The 24,181-nt window shown below is 39.0% G+C and overlaps 1 protein-coding gene across 1 annotated transcript; it reads right to left on the bottom strand.

Annotated features, from left to right (window-relative positions):
* Nucleotides 1-8,214: 8,214 nt before the first annotated feature.
* On the bottom strand, nt 8,215-19,917 carry LOC121866479 (exonuclease mut-7 homolog). Its single transcript, XM_042366191.1, has 4 exons — nt 19,560-19,917; nt 12,500-14,360; nt 11,072-11,254; nt 8,215-9,664 (listed from the first exon to the last, which is right to left on the bottom strand). Exons 1-4 carry the CDS (start codon nt 19,571-19,573, stop codon nt 9,035-9,037), a joined length of 2,688 nt encoding a protein of 895 aa, XP_042222125.1. The 5' UTR covers nt 19,574-19,917; the 3' UTR covers nt 8,215-9,034.
* Between the last annotated feature and the right edge of the window lie 4,264 nt (nt 19,918-24,181).

The following is a 24,181-nucleotide window of genomic DNA, read 5'->3' as shown; positions in this document are numbered from 1 at the left end:
CATAACACGGTAGGGCACGTAAGCCAATCATGTCATAACAAAATTAGATCCAGCAGGGTGCACTTGTTGAACTCGTGAATACTTATGATAACCTCCACATCCATCCACTTATGATAACCTCCACATCCATCCACTTATGATAACCTCCACATCCATCCACTTATGATAACCTCCACATCCATCCATATCTAAACAATGAAAACTATATCAACATAGTAAATACCGAAATACTTAAGAATAAGGTTTTAGAATTTTAGAAGTTAGGTAATATTTTTAAAGGTTACATTGGTGTTCTTTATAGTATTTTATCCCATATTTTCCCTCTTCAAGCCCTGCCCAGTTTGAGCAACCAATATTGTTGGTAATTGGAAGTAACAAAATATCATGTACTGCTATACACTGCTAAAGCATTGATCAAATATCCCTTATATTATATCGTATTTCTATATGCTGTATATGGTGTATTGTACACACTGCTAGATGGGTTGAAATACTTGTTTCTTAGCATTTTCTAATGTCATTACTGAAAGCGAAATTTTTCAGTTAATCTTATGGTCACCAAACCTAACCTACTGAATTTTACCATAAACGCCTTAGATGAGAGCAGGAGCCTAGGTTGTTAGATAAAGTTTCCTATTCCTGATTAGATATAACATAAAGGTTACTCTCATATCTGTGGTTAGAACCTTGGCAGCCTTACCTAACCTTGGCTTTCAATCTTCCTAGTTTACAATGACTGTCATGACAATCTTGATCTACTTTGTAATTTTAATCATGTATTTATAGGTAAAAGCACTTGTGATAATGCATATACTCTGATTAGCAATTGTTTACTATTGGTATGCTTTACAAAGTAATGTATTAAAATGTTTTTACTATTCAGGAGGATCAAGCCGTGTACCACCCCTGACTGCAACAGAAGAAGCAATGGCTAGGGGGCGCTTGTGGTAGAAGCGGTACCGCTCTTGCCTCGCAAGCAAGATGTCACGGGTTCGATTCCCGGGCAATTGGAAGTTGTTTGGACACTCTTTCTAGCCCCCTTGGTCCCTGTTCACCTAGCAGTAAAGTAGGTACCTGTTGTAAATCGAAAGGTTGCGAATTCGTATTCAGGGAAAGTTGTTGGAGCTTCTAAACTTGGAACTAACACAATCCGGAGGAGTGGTGACCCGAGGATCACACACCCAACACAGACAAAACCAAATACGTGCGCTATGCGCTAACCAAATAAACGCAGTCGTGTAAAGCCACGGCACTATCTCTCCCACTACAATTCCCTTCCTAACCTCCTGCTCCTTCCCCTGTCATCTTCCCCGCTCTGACTTTCGCTACCAACAACTTTTGGAGCTTCTATACTTGGAACTTGGAAAGCAATGGCTGGTTAAATTAGTGGTGTTTGTTTTATAAGAAGAGCAATTTATTTTCCAACTGTAGCCTCGGAGGTGGAAGGTTAGGTAAGCCAGTTGCAAGCATGATGAAATCGACGCATTGGTACAACTGAATCGGGGAGGGTTACCATATAAATTTACTGTTAATTTAGTTTAGGCTAGGTTAGATTAGATTCTGTGCAGGAGGTAGCAATAAATGCCTTACAAGAACTTGAGTAGATGGCCTCGGCAAGGTTTATTTTATCTATTTGTATTGCATACAATTCAAATATGTAGCAATTATTGTCTATTTTGAGGATTGTTATATTTTCTTTTTGCTTGCAATTGATAAATCATGTACAGTACAGTAATGAGAATCTTTGGGTAGTTACAGTATTTCCTTTATCAATTATTATCTGCTACTGTAAAATGCATAACTTTTTTATCTTGTGATTCAGTATGGTAGGAGGAAAGAAAAAATATTATTTATTTTTATTACAATGTTTTCCTGTGTACCTACTTATTAAAACAATAAAAGTGTTAAACTTCATTTCAGTTCATTGTCCCTTTATTTCCTCGTAGTTTTTATGTGAAATGTTTCAAAGGTATCTTATATACATCTTCCTCTGCAAACTGCAAGCTTCAAAGTAAAAATCTGAAATAAGGCCCTTGGGCAAGTATCCAAGAAGTACCCATGACTCATTTCTGTGTGCCAACAGTAATCTACCTAGGAATTACAGACAAAATGTTCATAGTTAAATAATACCTAACTCAATCTAAGTTCATCAAACCTAATAAAAAATTGGGGTAAAAATTAACAGCGGTATAGCATTTTTTCCTAGAAAAAGAATTATGTTCATAGATTTTTTTATGATACATTCAGTAGTGATGTATTTAAGCTCCAAAAATTAATGAAATGTATCTTACCATAACATAACCTAACCTTACCCAATCTAATCTTATCTTACCTTACCTATCCTATCCTAACCTAACCTATCCTAACCCAACCTTACTTTACCTACCTAACCCAGGAAAGTTACAACACACATGGCAAACAATTAAGTTCTCTAAAAAATTTCTCCAATATATACCTATAAATCTGTTGATATATAAATGTAGCATTTTAACCTTTGATTATCTCTGCGATTGCATTATAAAAATGGAAAGGTTAGGTTAGGTACGGTAGGCTAAGTTTAGGTTAAGTTAGGTAAGACATGTTAAGGTTAGGTTATGTAAGGATATGTTAGGGTAAGGTACATTTCAACAATTTTGAGGCAAAAAAAAAAAACAACTACTGATTGTATCAAATAAAGAACCTATGAAAACATATTTTTTTTTAAGAAAAAATGTGATGACACTGTTCTGCAATCTCTCTCTCTCTCTCTATATATATATATATATATATATATGCAAGTAAATCACTGTAGGTGCGCGTGATCTAGGTATATGCTGATAACCACAAGGAAAGAAGAAAACACGAAGTTCCCAAGCGCTTTCGTGTAATTCACATCTTCAGGGGTGAGTACAGACTAGAGAGAGTAATACAAATCAAGGTGTGTATATATACAGAGGAGGGTGAGACCAGGTCCACAATGGTCAGGTATTAGGTAATGACCCTACTAATCTTTAAATAGCACACAACGGTTGGTGGTCAGGTCAGATGGTCAAGTGACCCGGCCTTCTCACCTGATCACAAATCTTCTTAATTACAAAATTGTCCAGCTTGTACATGCCGTTACTCAAATTCATGTTGAATGCTTCGGTATGTTTAATAAGACTAGATTCCTACTATCAATTGAATTACATGGTAATATTGAGGAGGCATTATCCCAGTCAATGCAATGCTTGTTATCCCTCAAATGAACAAACAGAGCATTGGATTCCTGGCCTGTCCTAACACTGTATTTGTGTTGTTTAATTCTAGTTGCAAGATCTTTACCTGTCTGGCCTAAGTAAAACATATTACATTCCTTGCAAGGAACTTTATAAATGCAACCACTTGTGTTGTTGGGGGAGTTCTTGATTAACATTTGTTTAACAGTGCATGAGTTTTTAAATGCCACATTGACGTTCCAGGTTTTTAGCTGTGCAGGAATGTGTGAGAAATTTTTGTGAAATGGTAATATTAAGATATTCTTATGGGCATGGGTGGGCTTGGGATCAGTTCTATAAAAAGTTTTCTTAGTAATGTTTAGTAATATTTAAAGATTAGTAGGGTCATTACCTAATACCTGACCATTGTGGACCTGGTCTCACCCTCCTCTGTATATATACACACCTTGATTTGTATTACTCTCTCTAGTCTGTACTCACCCCTGAAGATGTGAATTACACGAAAGCGCTTGGGAACTTCGTGTTTTCTTCTTTCCTTGTGGTTATCAGCATATATATATATATATATATATATATATATATATATATATATATATATATATATATATATATATATACTGTATATAGGATTGTTTTGGTCACAGGGTAACCATTGTCCTCAAACTCAACCATAATTCTATCTGTAATGACGCGTGAAGTACTTCTAGCAGCTGTGTGTGTGTGTTTTGGTATGGGTTGTATAGTGGAGAAAATGGCCTTATTTCCTCCTTACAATAGGTGACGAGGTCTCTAAAGTCACCGTAAATTATGAAGGAAAGTCAGCCATTTTAAATCGAATTGTGTACTTCATAAGTCTATAGTGAATCACCACTGCAAGAATTTATGAAGTGAGGTCAAGTCAAATCCAAAGGCTTTTTACTGGTACGCAAAGTCAAAATTGAAAATGCGAGTAGGCATATTGGACCTGAGGCTTGAAGATGGTAGTTATGTAGATTCTGACCAGGACAAGGCGGAGGCGTTGAACAAATTTTTTTCATCGGTGTTCACAAGAGAGGATGTAAACAATCTTCCTGCGCTTGAGAAAAGACGATTTGACACAGTGCTGACCCACATTGTGTTCTCGGATAAGGTTATAAGAAAAAACTATCTTGCAAAGCTAAAGATTCACAAGAGTCCCGGCCCTGATATGGTACACCCCAGAATGTTAAGAGAACTATGTAATGAGCTGCAGAGCCCCTTAAGATCCTGTTCTGCAAATGTCTGGAGGAACAAAGGGTTCCCACTAACTAAAAATGGCTAATGTGAGTCCTATATTCAAGAAGGGTGATCGTCACTCCACGAATAATGATAGACCAGTGCGCCAGACCAGCATAGTGAGCAAAGTACTAGAGAGCATCATAAGAAATGCCATGATGAAACATCTATGAAACAACCTTGTAAAGGTTGTTTCATCGTACTTTTTAGTGAAAAAAAGGCTTAGGATATCCAGTACTCTATTGTGCTTCTTTATGATTTAATAAACACACAGTTACTGTACACAAAACTAATACAGGTACAGTACCAAGTTTTGAAATTAATACAGTACTGTACTGTATTAATAACTAACATTAAAACTTAAAAGGTGGAATATTTTATTCCTTAACTATTAATATTGGCCAATATTATAAAAATTATGATTATTATTTTACCCATAACTGAAAACACTCAATCTCTACAATGTTTGTCTAAAAGTAAATAACAAAGTCCAACCAATGAACCCATTTATGTAACTTAAGTGTGTGCTTACAAATGATGAATTAAAAATACTGTACAGGTAAACCTCTATATATGATATCCCAATATACAATAATTCACAATAACAATGCTGGTACTGTATATTAAGACCACTTCCCTATTTGCGATGTAAACAAACTCGCATTAATGATATTTATCATCATGCCAACTCGGCACGATGTGTTGTTTAATTGTTTTGTACTGATATTGTACTAGTATTGTAGCTTTATTTTTTTGGTGATACATGTGGGTGTCCGACTGGCCAGACACCTCTCCCATTGAACCCCATGTTATAATGATCCTGATTTACGATATTTTGACCTACGATGGGGTTTTCAGGAACCTAAACCCATCGGAAATAGAGGTTTACCTGTACTGTATATGTGCTGTACTGGTAAAAAAAATACAAATCTTGCATGTATGGCAAAGAAAGGAAGAATATTCTATTAAAACAAAAAATACAAGTAATGAAAACTCTATTGTTTATGGAGAGAAATACATAAATTCTAAAGAATTCCATGAAAAATAATTTGAGACTACAAGTACAATATATCACTCACTGTACTGTATACTGAATTATGGAACACCTCCACAATTAATTTGTAATGTTAGGTATCATGGAACAATTGCACAGTTAATTTGTAACATCTGGATTATGGAACAACTCAACAATTGATCTGTAACATTACGGTAGGTATTATGGAACTGAACAAATAATTTGCAACACCAGGTATTGAGGAGCACCTACTGTACATTATCAACTATCATCCAACAACAACACTCTACTCCCATGTATACAGTACTATGCAGAACTGCATTCTAATGAACCAACTTATATTTTGCATAGTTCCTTCATTTCTTCAGTTTAAAGACAAAGAAATATTCACTCCAATTAAATTTCATTGATGTTATACCGTACTGTACACTACTGTACAGTACAGTATATGTAAATAAACACATGAGATAAAACTTTTAATGATTCACTTCAACTATTGGAAAGGAATTGTGAGTTTCCATGTGAGCAAATCACTGTGTCTTGCCATATCAATCACAACAACTTCACATCTAGTACATCGTGCATATAACTGTAATATAAGAGGACCTCTGAGTGTGTGCGTGTAACCTCAATTATACCAATGCAATACAGTAATAATAAATTGTGAATCAAACTTAAAATGTAACCAAAGAGGCACCAAATATGGGTCATCCCACTATATATCTGATACAAGCTACAGTATCTGCATTTTGTGTGAAGAATAATTCAGTTTATACAGTATCAGATTCAGGGGTGACAATTTCTCAAAAAGCATGTTACAATTCTATGTGTATATTGGTAACAGTCAGATCAGGGCAGGATTAAACTGTCCACACCCCATATTACAACTAAAATCCTAGAACTTCCCCAAATAAATAAAGTACAAAAAAATTATAATGGATAATGATCTGCGGGAGAACCTGACTAGTAGACATACCTTCTCTGCATATCAGAGTTTTGTAATTTTGATGGGAGGTACAATATCCAAGCAACAACCTTTTAGATAATGTTTCGTTAGTACAGTAGTAACCTTTCTCACCTAGTTGATGCAAGATCCATTGAATCCCATTTGAATCAGTAGCTAACTTAAGTCCAGTGTATTAGGTTATCAAATAAACAAAGCTGACTTTGGTTTCATCAGCTTCCATGCTTCAAATCCTTCCTCAGTCGCTCATAGTTTAAGTCAATCAGTAACCGTTAATTCAAAGCTCCATCAAAGGATGGGGGAGAGATTTGTGGTTACTCTGTCATTAATCATTATATGACTGCTAGATTCTAAACCAGCTAGAAATGAATGGGAGAATGTTGTGTCACGAGATAATCTATACATATCAACATTCAATGAATATGAAATCCACTTGGTCTTTACTAAACAAGTCTTTCTATTTGTGTGTTGACGCCCTGCATCAATTTCTTATCAATTATGAGAGCATAATACATTCATTACCATCCCACTTTTGTGATTTCACCGATTCCCCCCATTAACGTCATTTCAGTCAAAGCTGTTTCGTTATGTCGTTGAAAAAAAGAAAAGAAAATATGTATGAAAAATATAAATGTAGGACAATTTTTAAAAATTTGATACAAAGCCACTCAGCGCCTGATTGTGATAACAGCTGGCTGTGTAAGGGACCAGTGTGGGTGCCATATTTGTTTGTTATTGTTCTGTGGTTGGTGGATACTTTTCCAACATTCATTCAAAATCCAATTATAAATTTATTTGAGCCCTAGAACAATAAGTGCTAAACATGCATTATCACCACTATTGGTTGTGGTCACAGAAAGAAGAGGGAAAAGTGTTATATTAGAAGTTAAATTACATGTGGTAAAAAGATTTGAAGGACATTGAGCTGTGGACGTTCCAAGAGCTGTCGGTTTACAGCCTACAACTGTAGGTAAGAACAATTTGTGAAAATGCAGAAAATATCAAATCATGTGTTAAAAGTGTTACTCCATTACCTGCTACAAAGTTAACTCGTAACAGAAGTGACATAATGGAAAATATGGAAAGAATGCTGAACATGTGGATCAAGGATCAACATCAACAAAACTTTCCATGTTTGTTGCTCTCCATACAGGCAAAACATCTTCAGTGTATTTGAAACTTTAAAACAAGAAGAAGGGGATAGGGCTGAAAGTGAAACATTTGTGGCAAGTTATGAGAAATTTTTGACGAGAAATGTACTCAAGGATCATAACCCTATTTATATCATTGCGTCTATGGTAAAATTGTTTTCACTTCAAGTTGTGGTGTTCAGAAACCTAACAAGGACATTAATGGCAGAATTGGTGTACTCATACAGTATATACCGGGGTAACCAAATTAAACAAAAGGCACAGTCTGATACTAGCCATCAGATTGTATTCATTTCGATCACAGACACGAATTACTGCAATTCCACCCACAAAACATATAAATGGTGTTGCCACTTTTCTGTTTCATTATAAATAATATAACATACACTATTAAATAAATAGAAAAAATACAATACATATATACAGCTCCTCCCCGACTTACGACGGGGTTAGGGCCCCAAATCCAGGTCGTAAGTTGAAATGGTCGTTAAGTCGAAAATGCTTAAATAACACAGAAAATTTAAAATGGGTGTCTCTTTTTCTTCTCAGCACCACAAAACTCTCACTTTTAAGCTTGCCAGCCATTTTAAAGTGAATTACAAACGAAAAAATTTTCAGTACACAACACAATCACTGACGTTGGGACTCGAAAATATGTAATTTGACAAAATTTTGGTACGACTGAGGCGGTTGTAAGTGCGGGTGGTCGTAAGTCGAGTAGGTCATAAGTCGGGGAGGAGCTGTAATTTGTAATTCGACTTCAAAATAAAAGGACAAGTCGATTCAAAAGGTAATCTCTTCCCTGACAGTAGTGGTGGGGTGGAACTGGCCTTGCCAAGATGCTTTATCACTGTCAGCTTTCCAAAAGAATTCACAACATACTCTCAGGTGCACAGGTAAAGTAAACATAGACAACTAACAGTAGAGATGCACAATTGGAGCACAGTCCTCAGTTTTTCCCCCATCCCAGTGAGTCAAGCCACCACTAAACTGAATTTTGACCCAACATTAAGTGAGACAGGGCATAAAAAAAATATATCGCTAAGGTGAATTAATATTAAGTGAATATACAGTACAGTATTTTCAAATAGGTCTGGCATGGCTTAATGTTCCTTCGTCATGGTGACATAACAAATCAAACTACAGTATAGTCATCACATTTTCTAAATACAGTACAGTACTATATACAATACAGTACAAATTGAAGTGCACAGAACCAAAGTAGGATAAGTGTCATAAATGGAAAACAAAAATGCATTTCAAGTTTGTGAAGATACAGAATTGATTCAAGTAGCAGATTGTAGAATTTTTAGTGCAGATTTAATTGCTACCAGTGAAAGACATCATACATATTATTTTTGGGCATACCAGCTCTTGTCCTACTTTGGTTCTGTGCTTCTCAATTATAACTTCTTAAATTTTCACTTTTTTCATTCCATAACATTTACCTTGTTCATAGTGTATTAATATGAAACTCAGCAGCATCGGAGTCAGGGTTTCCAGGAGTTGAAGGCAATTCATTACGTGGTAAATGAAAAGTAAAACTGGAGGATTCACATCTTGCCCCGGTTGTATCCACCACTTGTGTACCAGCTCCCTCCAGAACTTCTACTCCAACTTGATATCCCAGAGGTGCAACATCACTGTTCACAAGATATTTACCGGTACCTGTATCACCACTATCTGCCAATCTATCATCTTCAATAATATCCTTCAGTTTATCTGTAATAATTCTGTTGTGATGTGTTCCTTCCCAATAGCATTTCCCACACTGAGAACATACACAGAAAACTTTAATTCTTTGCAAGACAGAATTAGGGATACATCCCACCTGGATACTGACACCAGAACTTGTCAGGCCTGTTCTGAGATTAATCTTTCCACCTGGGTACTCGACCCACTCATCTACTGTTATCCTTTCTGGTATGCCATCAGAGGTATTGGCATGCAAGGATACGAGAACAGACGTGGGCAAAAACATGTATTCATCTGAGTTACATTTTACACATCGTGCAAACACATTACTCACAGTTACCTTAATGTTGAATGCTTTTATTACTTCAGCTAGTTGTTCCCTGCCAACCTGAAACAACAGATGTAATGAAATGGTTAGAAATGTTATCTAAACAAAATGAAGAATTTAATCCAGAAATCATATCATGTGACAGCAAACAGAGTGGGTGACTAATGTTATTAACCCTTAAGCCCCGGGTTAGGGTGCTGCTGGCAGTACCCCCCACGCGGGGTTGAATCGAGAAAAAAATCAACATTTCCAAAAATAATTAAAAAATTAAATAAATAAAAAAGGCGAGAAAATGGGCGGATGTTCTGGAACGTCACCTGGGGCCTAAGGGTTAAACCATTCTTAATCTAAAGTGTTTAGAACCCATATATCACCTAGAGTGAGTAGGAACTTTACATCATTAAACTGAGAATTTAGGGCTAGTAAGTAACTCACTTTGTTCTTTGTCAATCTTCCATACTACGAGTACCACAAAGTATGTGGATGACTCATGTTATAAAAAGTCACCAAGATGTTAGAATGAGAAAGAAAATGAAGCTCCATGCCCTATAATGCATTTATTCCAATTGGTATCAGCAATGATACTGGTATTTGTCCTCTTGTCTTCCCAGGAAACTCTGATGATGGAATGTAGACGAAGTAGGTGAACGTTCTCAAATGCCTTGAGGTGTCTTCTGCATGTGACCCATGTTTTCTTGCCATTCAGCAGGGTGGGAAGGACCAATGCTCAATATACAGTATGTGCAGCTACCTACAACTGATGATACAGGTATGCAGTTTGTCAAAGGCTTGAGATGAACAGCCAATCTGATGATGTTTGATCTCTTCAGCAATGTCTGTGGTAGTGGACAGGTGGTTGCCAAGGTACTGGAAATGGTTAATACTGAAAAAGGTCGTAAACCCGGATGAGCAGTGGAGGCATGGCTGAACCAGAGGCGGGGTGGAACAGAAGCCGTGTCTTTTGTATGTTTACCTCGAAGCCGAAGTACAGTACACATATAACCGGTATGCTTTTGCAGGTGTCCAGGATCTCCTGTAGGTAACATTTAGTGTGAGCGACAAGGATAAGGTTGTTTGCATACTGAAGTTCAGTAATATAAATGGTAAACACCTTTGTTCTAGAGTCATCTTATGTTGAAAAATCCCTTCATTCAGTATTGGATGTTCACCCCGCTAGCTAGAATGGCACTGGTGTGGGTAAGGAAGGCAGCCGAGAAAATGGAAAAGAGATTTGGTGCTAGTGCTCACTCTTGTTTTACCCGTTTGGATGGAGAAGGTCTTCAAATGGGTGCCATTGTCTACAACACTGCTGCTCATGCTATCGTGGAGTTGTCTCAACAATGGTGATGAATTTTGAGGGCAACCAATATGACCGAAGGTCAAGCCAGAGGATTTCCCTATTAATCGAAACAAAGGCCTCAGTGTATATGTGTGTGTGTGTAAATTGAGTTTCCCACTTTAACTCACCTCACTTTGAACATTGTACACATACTCAGCAGGGATGTATTTCAGCAATCGTCTGTATGATCCACCTCGAGTTAGGACCACTCTCTTCTCTTTCTCAAAGTATTCAATGCAGCGATCACAACTTTCACCATTGTCTAGGGCCTTAGCATCAATACCACAAGAACGAAGCTGCTTTGCTAAGCCCTATGGAAGAAAAGAAAAAAAGGGGAATTAGCCTGAATTCCCATTCTATGACCAACTTCACCGGGATAAAACCCTGGAAACCCATAAAACACTGGTGACTGGAATTAATTCACAAATTAGTTAAATCTTCCCATTGGAACAGAAGATCTCAGAAACAGCAGGTACAGTACAGTACAGTACAGTACCACTTAATGTTAAAGGTTACAAGTCATAATAACATACCTCACATGTTACTGGTTGGCAGCCATTTGCAGTGACCTCAGGATCATACCTTAATTCTAGCTGACATTTTTTAGCTTCCCTTTGGGAAAAGGAAGGAAGACAGTCATTTAGTTCAGACTCAAACATATAGAAAGGACTTCTTTGGCTGGGCTATACAGGTACAGATCCTCAAATCCTCCCAGTAGGCTACATCAAGTTCTGCTTTCACACATTCACAAAAATTAACTTGAAATGGTTATACTACTTAAATAACAATACAGTATACATATACTGTACAGACAATTTTGTCCCGGCAGTTTCTTGCCGCCAGACACGAAACTTTGCAAGAAGTAATATTCAGTAAAGTCAGATCCCACCATATATGCCACCACTCGATGAGCAATTAACTAGAGTTCTGTACAGTACTATGTATGTGTCAGTTTCACATATATGTCTAGAGACAGACTTTAAATCTAAAACGGAATTATGTAAAGCATTTTAGAATCACAGGTATAACAAACAGAACTGTGCAAATTCACCTGCATAAACTTTTTAAATGCTAGAAACATAAATATGGACACAACTCCTCCCCTAGTGATGGTGCTAGCAGGAAGCAGGTAACTCCAACAGAGGTATGACACAGCTTATGGCCACAGACAAGTGACAGGTGAGGCGTGTACAACTGATGTTGCATTATGATTCATTGTCTTCAATGGCTGTTTCCAAGACCACCTTTTTTAAGAGTTTCAGTCTCAGTGGAGGTATATACATAACAAATTAATTAGTCCCAGCCACCAATGATTTTGGGGTGTCCTGAGTTTTAGCCCTAAAAGACTTGGGGGGATAATACACATATTGCTTAGAATAAACACATGATTATATGTTACAGTATATAATATCTGAAGTGACACTATTATTTGTACATTTAATACATATCTAAACAACGTACCAAAAGTTATTTAAAATTTATATATAAACCCCATGAATAATGATTAAAAGCAGTTAAAGATAAATTTAAAGATAACTTAAGAAGCTGACACAAACCTGTACCATGGTATCACATATAACTTGGAAATCTGCTGCATTTACTGGATTCTTTCCTCTCGTATCATTTTGTGGTGTGTTTGCTTCACTAACGGGGAATGATTTTGTGGGCTTTGTTTTCGTTTTTGGTTTAACGACCACCTTATGTTTTATGTCCTTCCAATTTGGGATGTTAAGATCTTGTGCTTGTTGATTTAAGTATGCATAAACATCAAGGAGACACCTGACATCTAAGGCAGCATACATGAGTTGTGATTTGGTAAGGGGTCTTGCTGCCCAGTTAGAAAATTGCTCTTTTTTATCAAGAGGTAATCCAAAACAGCGATATATCAAATCACTTAAACCCTTGTGTAATACATCACTATGGGAGAATATGTTGGGACATTCTTTTACGAGTATACTTTTTGTTTGATCAAAGTCAATAACATTTTTTGCATTAGATATGCCCTTTTTCAACTCTGCATGCAAATGACCAAGAACTTTGAAATCCCCTTTGATACCATATCCAAGTTTTGTAATCTGGGGATCTGAAAACATCTGACCAATAAGATGCCAGTGGCAGTCCTTCAATACTGGTTGCAGTGAAATAAGATCTAAAAGAAACACCTGGTTAGTTGTAGCTAACTGTAATAGTGCTGCTTGCTCACCTGCCCCTGTTCCAAATGTAGGCTTCCATTCAGTGTCAATGCCTAACAGAGGGCTGGACAATAGTTCCTTAGTGCATCTCTCCACACTGTCAACTGTATCAATTATAACCACTTTTTCAGAAGGTATACTAAGGGAATAGAAATGTCCAGCCTCATCATCCCATAGTTCCTCTTCCTCAGTATGTTTTCTGTACTGGTCAATGTTTTTATTCTCCTCAGAAAGGTGTGGATATTGCAATACTGCATTTTTAATCTGTTGTGGAATTTCTTGTGATGTTAGTTGTAGCCTGGCAACATAAGGTACAGCAGCTTGTAGATCACAGTACTCAACGAAGAGATCCATCACAATGGTTTTGAGGTCTGGGTGTTCCTCTAACACATCAGCTACTAAACTATCAAAAGTGAATTTCTGAATACTGTTCTCCACGTAGTATTTATAGAACAAATAACGTAATCCTCCTGTAGCTCGGTGTTTCTGAAAATGAGGACAGATAGAAGAATCAAAGTTATATCTTTTCAACAGTCTGGCAACAATATTACAAAGAAGTTTCCTGGACTTAAGTTTCTGTAGATCTTTAACTTTGAATTTTTTAAAATCCACATTATCCTTGTTTCCAATGAGGTCATCAATGAACAGCAAGATTTCTTTCTGATGAGTGGGACTTTTGCCCAAAAATTCATCTGCTAATGACAAGCGATCCTGGAGGAATAAAGGAACAATTAGTTCAGCTGTAGAAAACTGTGACTGGATATCAAGGAGAGTGGCAAGTGTGCACACCTCTTTGAAACGGCCTGCTTTTTGCAAATCCCAGATATGAGGAAGAAGACAGTCTCGTATATTTATTAGCTGGTAAGCCTTTACAAGGAGCCTTAATAATCCAGTATTTTTTTGTCTGACTGCAACCTGGAATGCATCTCTTTGTAGTCCTTCACTAAGACAGGACTCAAATTTCTCTTTGTTTTTTGTTTGCTTCAAAAAACACTGCAGCTCTACTAGTATATTTGCTGCCATTGCATTTGATTTACACTTATATAATTCTGGGCATAACTTTACACACACCATACTCAATTTATAAGGATTGGCAGAGGTTGCCAGATTTTTCTGAAGTTCCTCACTGAATCTAGTTTTCTTGTTTTCTTTCCAGAGGCACTGTATTCTAACAAAACAACCAGCATAGTCTTCCACTGTTGTCTGACGAAATTCTTGTCTGTCCCTAAAAATGAGAGGAAAAAAGTATGCATTACTACCAGGGTAATTGCTACAAAAATGAGAGAAAAGGTTTTAAGGAATTAAGCCTTACCTCAATAAGTAGTTCTGTAAAGAATCTAAAAAGACTATTTCATGGTCATCAATGGTCAGTGGTCAACTACAAAGTTGCTATCAAGAGAATGAACTTAAACCACATAATAGAGCAGACAGGAGGCAATAATGTTATATTTTGTAATATGAGTGTTGACTTGAACCAATGGCAGGCCTGAACTTTGCCATTAGGGCAAGACTTTATTATTTTTAAAGAAAAGATCATTAATACTGTACTGTATTTATTGCACACTCGTAATTACAGTACCTCAAACCACAAAAGTTAACACAATAAATCAAAGTAACTAAAAGTTAATACAGTAAATCAATACTGTATATAACCACTAAATTGACCACAATAAATCAAGTTACCAAATTGAACACAAACTCAAGCAATGCGATAATCTTTATTCAGTGTTAATTCACACAGCTATGGAAATATGAAGAAATCATACACTAGCTGACACTGTTTTATTATGTATACTGTATTCAAAATATCTACTAATTCTATACGCCTTGCATAAACTCGAGCAAATCAGTGATTAATTTATTTATGTTTATGTTTCAAAAACATTCAACAAGGCGAGACCATTTATTCTGTCATGTTTCATTGTAGAGTGCAAGTAACTTTTGAGATTCTTCAGTCGATTGAAAGAATGATCACATTTGCATAACATAACTGGTAAGGTAGCACTGACTTGGAGCATTTCCATACATTTTTTTCTGGGATAATGGTGGAGGAAACAGTTAGTGGTTAGCACCTGAATGTATTTATAGAATTGCATCAAAATTTCTGGAGATGATATTTGCATGATACTAATTAAGAAAATGGAAACAAACAATGCACACAGAACCAAAATGAACCTGGCAGATTAAGCAGAAACAATTTACTTTGATTTCAGGTACCAATTAAAGCACTTTTCTTGTAGTATTGTGTATTTTACGTCTTTTGTGGACTTATGAGGACGATCGTTTGTTGTACTGAAACACAAATTTATTCTTCACTGTCAGTTCCTGCTGCATTTTGAACACATGCATGTCCTACCAACTAGTCCATATTAACAAATGAACTCTTGGAGACAGTCTTCATCCTCCACAAGCAGATAGCTTGCCATATGATACTGAACACAACGTAATAACGCCATTGAAAAACAAAACGGCTACCTTCTCTTTCAGTCCTCCTTGAGGAAGAACCATAAATATACGAACATACAGATCACTTAAAATCCAATGCTATTCAAAAGAAATTGGAAATGTATTCAAATCCAGTAGTTCCCCACACCTAGTAATTGACTTTTGAAAATGGGTTTTCCTTGCGTAATTCATTGTGTTAAATACAAATATGACCTTCATTGCTGTCGGAAATGAGCAGTTGTCGAGATATTGAAAAAAGTGAAAGGTCCAAAAATGCTAAAACCTATTCTATTCTAGTCTAATATAACCTAACCAGACCTAACCTAACCCAAAGTGTGTAAGAAGTTTACATTAAGTAAGAGAGACAGGAGGATAAAGTGATGCGACTTGAATGAGGAAGTGGTGTCTTCATCAGTGTCCATCTCTTATCACGGTACCATGTATCGTGATCTACATGGTACTGACACTCTGAATTACACCTTGAACACTATACAGATGCAACAACAACACTGTCAGCCACAAAAAGTCAACGGCTGCTGCTTCATTGTCCAAAAAGCACTGAATAATGCGCCAGTCAGCCAATATACATCCTTCTCACACAGACACCATCTTCCAACATTGGCACTGACGCTGATCTCCACCTCCTCCGCCGACTCAAGTCCCTCGGAGTTCCTGCACCCGAGCTCCTCAGTGTTTACTCAACATTCATACTTCCCAAGCTCACCTATTTCTCCCCTGACAGGTCTTCCTCCCTAAATGTCTCACAACGGAAACACCTAGAAAAAGTGCAAAAGAGGGCATGCAAGATTATTCTCTCCCCTTCCTACTCCACATATCAAGAAGCGCTCAACACACTGACCCTTTCGACTCTCACTGACCATCACCATGACCTCATCTGCAAATTTGGTAAGAAGCTTCTGCACCATCCTCAACACCGGCTCCTACTACCACCTGAGATCTCTAGCCCGAGAATTGCTGTTCGACACCACAACTGCATCCAGCCCATACATGCACGAACAGATCGCTATAAGAACAGCCCAGTCCCAACCATTGTAAAAATTATCAATAACTTGTAACAAACCACTGTATTCACTCCCAGTAAATACTACTTCTTGCACTGTAACTATGTTGAAATGCCCTGTAGTCTGAGCTTTTCCCCATCTAGTTATTATATATCTTATTTATATCACTTATGTTATTTGTATATTATTTATAATTCGAAACCCATTCCCCAATTATGTAACTGTATATTTTCAGCCTTCTGGCTGCCAAGCTCTTTCAATAAACAGTTAATTATTATTATTTTATTATTATAACAACAATGACGTCACATCAACACTTACGCTGATTGGCCGAATATTATAAAAGTTAAAAATAACTCAAAACTATTAATTTCCGACGGAAACGTTATAGAATTTTTTTGTTCTCTCTTTCTCCCTATATGACTCGATATTCAGTTAGGTGTTGGCAACTACTAAATATTAACCAATGTTAAATATCTCGCTTATACATAATTAGCGCCCAAAATGCCATTGAAGAAAAGTGTCTTAGAATTGTTCAAATTACTGATTGCAACTATAAAATTCCCGAGATCTGTTTAGTGGCAACAAATATCCAAATTCCTTTGGGTGCTAACCTTCTCCTCCACTGGGAAACGAAAAACAATGACAATATGGTCAGAGTCCCAAACTTTCGGTTGGCGGATTATCAGGGGTTAAGAAGGTACCTAGGTGAGGTCACCTGGGAACAGTCACGTCAGTCCCCAGTAGGAAGGGGTGAGGTCATAGATGACACAACAATTGATCATGACTATAATATATTCATTAGTATATTACATAAAGCACAAGAACAAAATATACCATACAGAAAAATTAGGTCAAATAAGAATGAGCCAAGGTGGATGACCAGAAAACTTAAACATGACATAGGAATAAAGAAAGGAATATAGAAGAAATTAAAGGGAGGGGAGGAGCAGCTCAGAAACAGGTACAATGAACTATCTAGGAATGTTAAGAAAAATGTAAGGAAAGCAAAGAGAGACTAGGAAATCAAAATAGCAAGAGAATCCAAGGCGAATCCCAAGGGATTTTTCCAGGTATATAGGACAAAGGTCAAGGACAAAGTTGGGCCTTTAAAGTCAGGGAAGGGAGAATTGATAAATGGCAGTGAAGAAATAAGCAAAGCATTGAACAGCTACTTCTTATCAGTTTTCACAGAAGAAATTTGCGATGAAATTCCAGAGGTGGAACTGATATTTAAGGGAAAGGAAGAAGAGAAACTAAAGAATATCACTATCAGAAAAGAGGATGTTCTTAAGAAGATAAATAAACTAAAGAAAACAAAATCCCCAGGGCCGGATGAAATTTTCCCTAGAGTCTTGAAAGAGTGTAGGGAACAGATTAGCGGACCCCTCATAAACTTATTTACAAAATCATTAGACACTGGAGTTGTGCCAGACTTGTGGAAACAGGCAAATGTAGTACCCATATTCAAAAAGGGAGACAGAGCATCAGCGTCAAATTACCGGCCGATCAGTTTGACGTCAGTAGTGGGGAAATTTCTTGAATCAATTATAGCAGATAGCATCCGATCGCATCTAGAGAAAAGCAAATTAATCTACGACTCTCAACATGGGTTTACAAAGGGAAAATCTTGTCTAACAAATCTGCTAACGTTTTTTAGGAAAGTCTTCGAGGTAGTAGATAATGACGAAAATTACGATGATATTTACTTAGACTTTAGCAAAGCATTTGACAGAGTACCGCATCAGAGGCTTCTGAGAAAAATTAAGGCTCATGGTATCGAGGGGAAAGTTTTAAATTGGATAAAATCATGGCTCACCGATAGAACGCAGAGGGTCAGCGTAGATGGTGTTAAATCTGAGTGGGGCCGTGTAACCAGTGGGGTTCCCCAGGGGTCAGTACTAGGCCCACTCTTGTTCATAATCTACATGAACGATCTAGATACTGGGATCAGCAGTGACATAAGCAAGTTTGCGGATGACACCAAAATAGGGCGGCAAATTAATTCAGGGCAGGATGCAAATGCATTACAGGAGGATCTAAATAAACTGCAGGGGTGGTCTGAAAAATGGCAAATGAAATTCAACACCAGCAAGTGCAGCGTACTTAATATTGGAAGAACAAATACTATAATGTATACAGCCTTAACAACATCAACCTAGAGAAGTCGACTTGTGAAAGAGACCTAGGGGTACTTGTAAGCCCGGACCTACGGCCTAGAAAACAGTGCGTTAATGTTCGAAATAAGGCAAACAGAGTATTGGGTTTTATATCTAGAAGTGTAAGTAACAAGAGTGCAGAGGTCTTATTGCAACTATATCTTGCGCTAGTCAGGCCGCACCTCGATTATGCGGTTCAGTTCTGGTGCCCCTATTATAGAATGGATATAAATTCACTAGAGTCGGTGCAGCGAAGAATGACAAAAATGATTCCGGGACTTAGAAACCTTCCATGTCAGGATAGGTTAAAGAAACTTAACTTGCATTCCCTAGAAAGACAAAGAGTGCGGGGAGATATGATAGAAGTATTTAAGTGGGTGAAAGGAATCAATAAAGGGGATATAGATAAAGTTCTTATAATATCTGAGCAGGATAGGATTCGGAGCAACGGATTCAAGTTGGATAAGTTTAGGTTTAGGAGGGAGATAGGAAGAAACTGGTTCACAAATAGGGTGGTGGACGAGTGGAACAAGCTTAGCAACTTTGTAGTAAGTGCGGGAACTCTGGAAAGTTTCAAAAGGAGGCTAGATAGATTCATGGATGATAGAGAGTGGTAGTAACTCTCGACAGGAGCTGCCATGCACAGGCCAACCGGCCTATTGCAGACTCCTTATTTTCTTATGTTCTTATTACATTTTCTGGTGCTAACTGTCTCCTCCTCCTCCTCCTTTACCATATATTTGCTTTGAAAACATCAGCCACTATAGGTAAAAAACACTGTAACTTAGTTTTACTAACCTTGTGTCTGACATGGTTGTGGATGAATGTCAAACCTTTTGGTGACCCTTGTGGTAAGTTCTTGCTTTGCTTGACTTTCCTGAGAACTATAATTATACAAGCACAAGTAAGTTTTCAACTTTTTTTCTTGATAGGTTATGAGTCCCTGATAAGTTTGCTAAAGTTTAACACGCACCACGACTCCGCCACGAGAGTGAAGTTGTTGCCTTGTCGTTTCTGCTCATTGTTTAGGTCGCTTAGTCTCCTTTGATGACGCCTTATGAACACTGCTGGGAGTTGTTGCAAAACATATGGTTCATGAAATTCTGAGTTTAATCTCCGGATTCAGTTCATGTAAATCGTTGCAATGTATAATACACGTGTCTTTCTTCTGTATCTTATCTTATACCCTCTCTATTTCATTGATAAATTTATCATTTGACCACTTATCAATTTGATATGCGTTAACAGAGAGGTTTATCTCTAAAAAATTAATTGTTGATGTCATATTGTATTATTAACCTTGTTACGTGTTTAATGATAAATAGATCATACTAATACATACCAATTAACAGTTTTATAGAAATCCTAACCTAAGCTTATCTATTGTAACGTAATGATATGATTTAAGCCTGAACAGTATTAAATGCACATATGATGATGGATAAGCGAAGAAAGTTAATACGAGGAAGTGAACTTACAAAGTACCTGTACAGCAATTCATAACAATATTAAAAAGGATCTTTTGACATCCTAAAGATAGCTTGGTATGCGCTCGCCCCACAAGGGGTCACAGCTCAAGATTGAAGAAGCCGCAAGTCCAGAAATCTGTAAGGGCAAACTTTTTCGGAGTGAGAGTTGTGAATTCTTGGAACAATCTACCAGAAAGTGTTGTGACGGCACCGAGTGTGAGCTTTTTCAAGACAAAACTTAACCAACACTGGAGCCGGTGCATGCCCAGTACTTGCCAACAGTGCGTAAGAGACGTGACCGATCGCCCAAGCGGCTAACGAGCTGATCATTTGGTGAAGAGGATAAAAGAAAAGAAAAGGACAGAATTGCTGGGGTTATACTTGGTGGTATGAATGCATTTATTCCATCTTCTACGAAAACTTTCACTTTACAATCATGGTTTGATCGCTCCTGTTCTCTTGCATGTAGGGAGAGAGATAGGGCGTATTACGTTATGAAACTATCTCCTTCTCCTGTTACCCACTCCCCTTTCATTACTTTTAGGAATCGTTGTAAGGTTATTCTTCGAAAGGGCCAAGCGGAATTTCATAAAAAGAAAGACCGCTGACCTGACTAACTCTTCTTGTAAATCCTTCTGGCCCATAACCAAAAACATCTGAAATAACTTCTGCACTCCCTCTTTTCCTCCTCTCTTCCCACCTGATAACTCTATAGCCAACTCTCCACTTGATAAAGCCAATCTCTTTGGCACCGTATTCTCCTCTAACTCCACCTTAGACGATTGCAACTCTACCCCTCCACCTGACCCTCGGCACTTTCCTATAATCTCCACTCGTAGGGATGCTGGTGTGTTTTCCAGGTCGGATGTGAGTAAGGCGCATGGATCGAACGGAATACCCCCTCGTGTTCTGAGGGAGTGTGCTGAAATTCTGGCCCCTGTGCTTGCTCGACTCTTTGGCCTTTGCCCCAAAACCCAAACTTTTCTTTCTTCTTGTAAGCATGCCTTGGCTCAGCCCATCCCGAAGAAGGGTGACCATTCTAATCCCTCTAACTATTGCCCTAACTTTATCTCTCTCCAAAAGTTTCGAAACTATCTTAACCTCTCATTTTCTCCGTCACCTTGAACGTCTTTCTCTTTTGTCGGATCACCATTATGGCTTTCGCCAGGCGAGATCTACTGGTGATCTGCTCTCCTACTGCACCCATCTTTGGTCATCCTCTCTTAGGGATTATGGGGAAACTTTCATCGTGGCCCTCGACATTTCCAAAGTATTTGACAGGGTATGGTACAAGTCTTTGCTTTCTAAACTTCCCTCTTATGGTTTCTCTCCTCCGCTTTGTTCTCTAATTTCTAGCTTCCTTGAGAACCTATCCATGGCAGTTGTTGTCGAGGAATCGATCTCTCGTTCTTTCTCTACCAATAGTGGTGTCCCACAGGGTTGTTCTTTCACCTACTCTCTTCCTTCTTTTTATCAATGATTTACTTCACACTACGATTAATTCTTTCCATTCTTACGCTGATGATTCTACTCTTCAGCCTTCTTCACATTTTCCCCTTCCCACTAATTCTCAACTAGATCTGTTTCATCTATCAATGCGGATCTGTGCAGCATCTCCGATTGGGTAGGTAGAAACTTGGTTAAATTCAAGAGTAATAACACACAGTATTTACCAATTACACTTTCCAAAATAGAAGATCTCCCACCAATCACATTTCAGGATGCAATCATTCTGCCAAATTCTAAAATAGATATGATAGGCCTCACCATTTCCTCTAAAATGTCATGGAAGCCACACATCCACAACATTGCTAAAGCTGCCTCCCGAAAGCTGGGAATGTTGTACAGATGCCGTAGCTACTTCACTCCTGAGCAGTTTCTTCAAGTATATAAGGGGTTCATTCGTTCTAACTTGGAGTATTGGTCTCATATCTGGGTGGCTCTTCTGCCCATCTGTTAGATAGGGTAAGATCAAAGGCATTTCGCCTTATTAACTCTCCTCCTTTAGTTGATAATCTCTGATAATCTCTCTTCCCTTTCTCTTCATCGCAACGTTGCTTCACTCTCTTTTACAGGTACTTGTAGTGGACGTCTCCCCTACAACTGCCTACAACTGCGTCGCCACAGCCACCACCTGCTACCGCCTTCCCTAGCAACCAACCAGATGTTACCGTATCCTAGCAACGAAACTAGGAACCGGCGACTTCTCGGGTTTTCCCAACATGGCTCATAGCGGCTGCTGGGTATATAAGCTCTGTCTCTCCATTGAGATTGATTCTGACCATTCTTCTTGAACAAGCAACACCTCCTCCTCCGCCGCTGCCTGGCTGCCTTCGCTTCTCCTCGCCTGCCTGGCGGCCCTCGCTCCCGCCAGCGAGCATGGCGACCCACCAGCTGTCCTTCTCTGAGCTTCCTCACCAACCAACTCTCATTCTGCCCATCTTCCTGAACAAGCAACACCTCCTCCAGCAAGCTCCACGCTGTCTATCATATAACTTATATTATACAAGAAAACCACATTAGAGTTTCCTTCCATCCTGAGTGCTAGACAACATTAATATTTCGAACTCCTACAAATGGTGACTCCCGGAGATTAGCACTCACACAGGATGGAGAAGACACTGATCACGCTCCCAGTCTTCAAGCAGACACCGGCTCCTCTTCCTGCCCCACGCACCACATTCTGACGACCCCAGCACACCCGTCCTGCCTCAGACGCCGACCCCGGCCCAGCAATAACTCCTGACGCGGTCTCTGTTCCTGAATCCGGACCCACACACACCCTCTTTTCTCCCTCAGGTACTCCCTGCTAATGTCCTGCACCCTGCTGCTGTCGTGGACCCAGCTGCTGTCACGAACCCTAATCCGCTTCTGCTGACGCAGCCCCTGCTCCTGACCCAGGCCCACACACACCCCAGCAGGCGCATCTGACGACCCTGTACCTGTCGTGAGGGAAGCACAACATTCATCGCCCCCACACACCCTCTTTTCTCCCTCAGGTACTCCCTGCTAATGTCCTGCACCCTGCTGCTGTCGTGGACCCAGCTGCTGTCACGAGCCCTTATCCGCTTCTGCTGACGCAGCCCCTGCTCCTGACCCAGGCCCACACACATCCCAGCAGGCGCATCTGACGACCCTGTACCTGTCGTGAGGGAAGCACAACATTCCTCGCCTCCACACACCCTTTTTCTCCCTTCTCCCACAGATAGTGTGTATCTAGACAGTTGTATTTCAGCGATCGGCTCATCACGCCATCGCCGTTGTCTCACATGAGGCATGCACCGCCCGGTCTGCCTCACATGTGCTAAGCAACTCTACAGACAACAAGTCTCCTACACAGCCTGGAGGGAAGGGGGAGTATTGTAGTGGACGTCTCCCCTACAACTGCCTACAACTGCGTAGCCACAGCCACCACCTGCTACCGCCTTCCCTAGCAACCAACCAGATGTTACCATATCCTAGCAACGAAACTAGGAACCGGCGACTTCTCGGGTTTTCCCAACATGACTCATAGCGGCTGCTGGGTATATAAGCTCTGTCTCTCCATTGAGATTGATTCTGACCATTCTTCTTGAACAAGCAACAGCCTCCTCCTCCGCCGCTGCCTGGCTGCCTTCGCTTCTCCTCACCTGCCTGGCGGCCCTCGCTCCCGCCAGCGAGCATGGCGACCCACCAGCTGTCCTTCTCTGAGCTTCCTCACCAACCAACTCTTATTCTGCCCATCTTCCTGAACAAGCAACACCACCTCCAGCAAGCTCCACGCTGTCTATCATATAACTTATATTATACAAGAAAACCACATTAGAGTTTCCTTCCATCCTGAGTGCTAGACAACATTAATATCACGATACCCCTACATACTTTAACGGGCAATGTTCGGTGGATTTGGCATCCTGTGGGCTCGTAACACTCGTCGTGCCCGCCTGCGGTGCCCACCGTTTCTGTGTGGAT

This window comes from Homarus americanus, unplaced genomic scaffold (genome assembly GCF_018991925.1).
Source record: "Homarus americanus isolate GMGI-L3 unplaced genomic scaffold, GMGI_Hamer_2.0 scaffold16430, whole genome shotgun sequence".
Lineage (NCBI taxonomy): Eukaryota > Metazoa > Arthropoda > Malacostraca > Decapoda > Nephropidae > Homarus > Homarus americanus.
The sequence above is the reverse complement of the archived record's forward strand: the minus strand, read 5'-3'. Positions and strand labels throughout refer to the sequence as shown.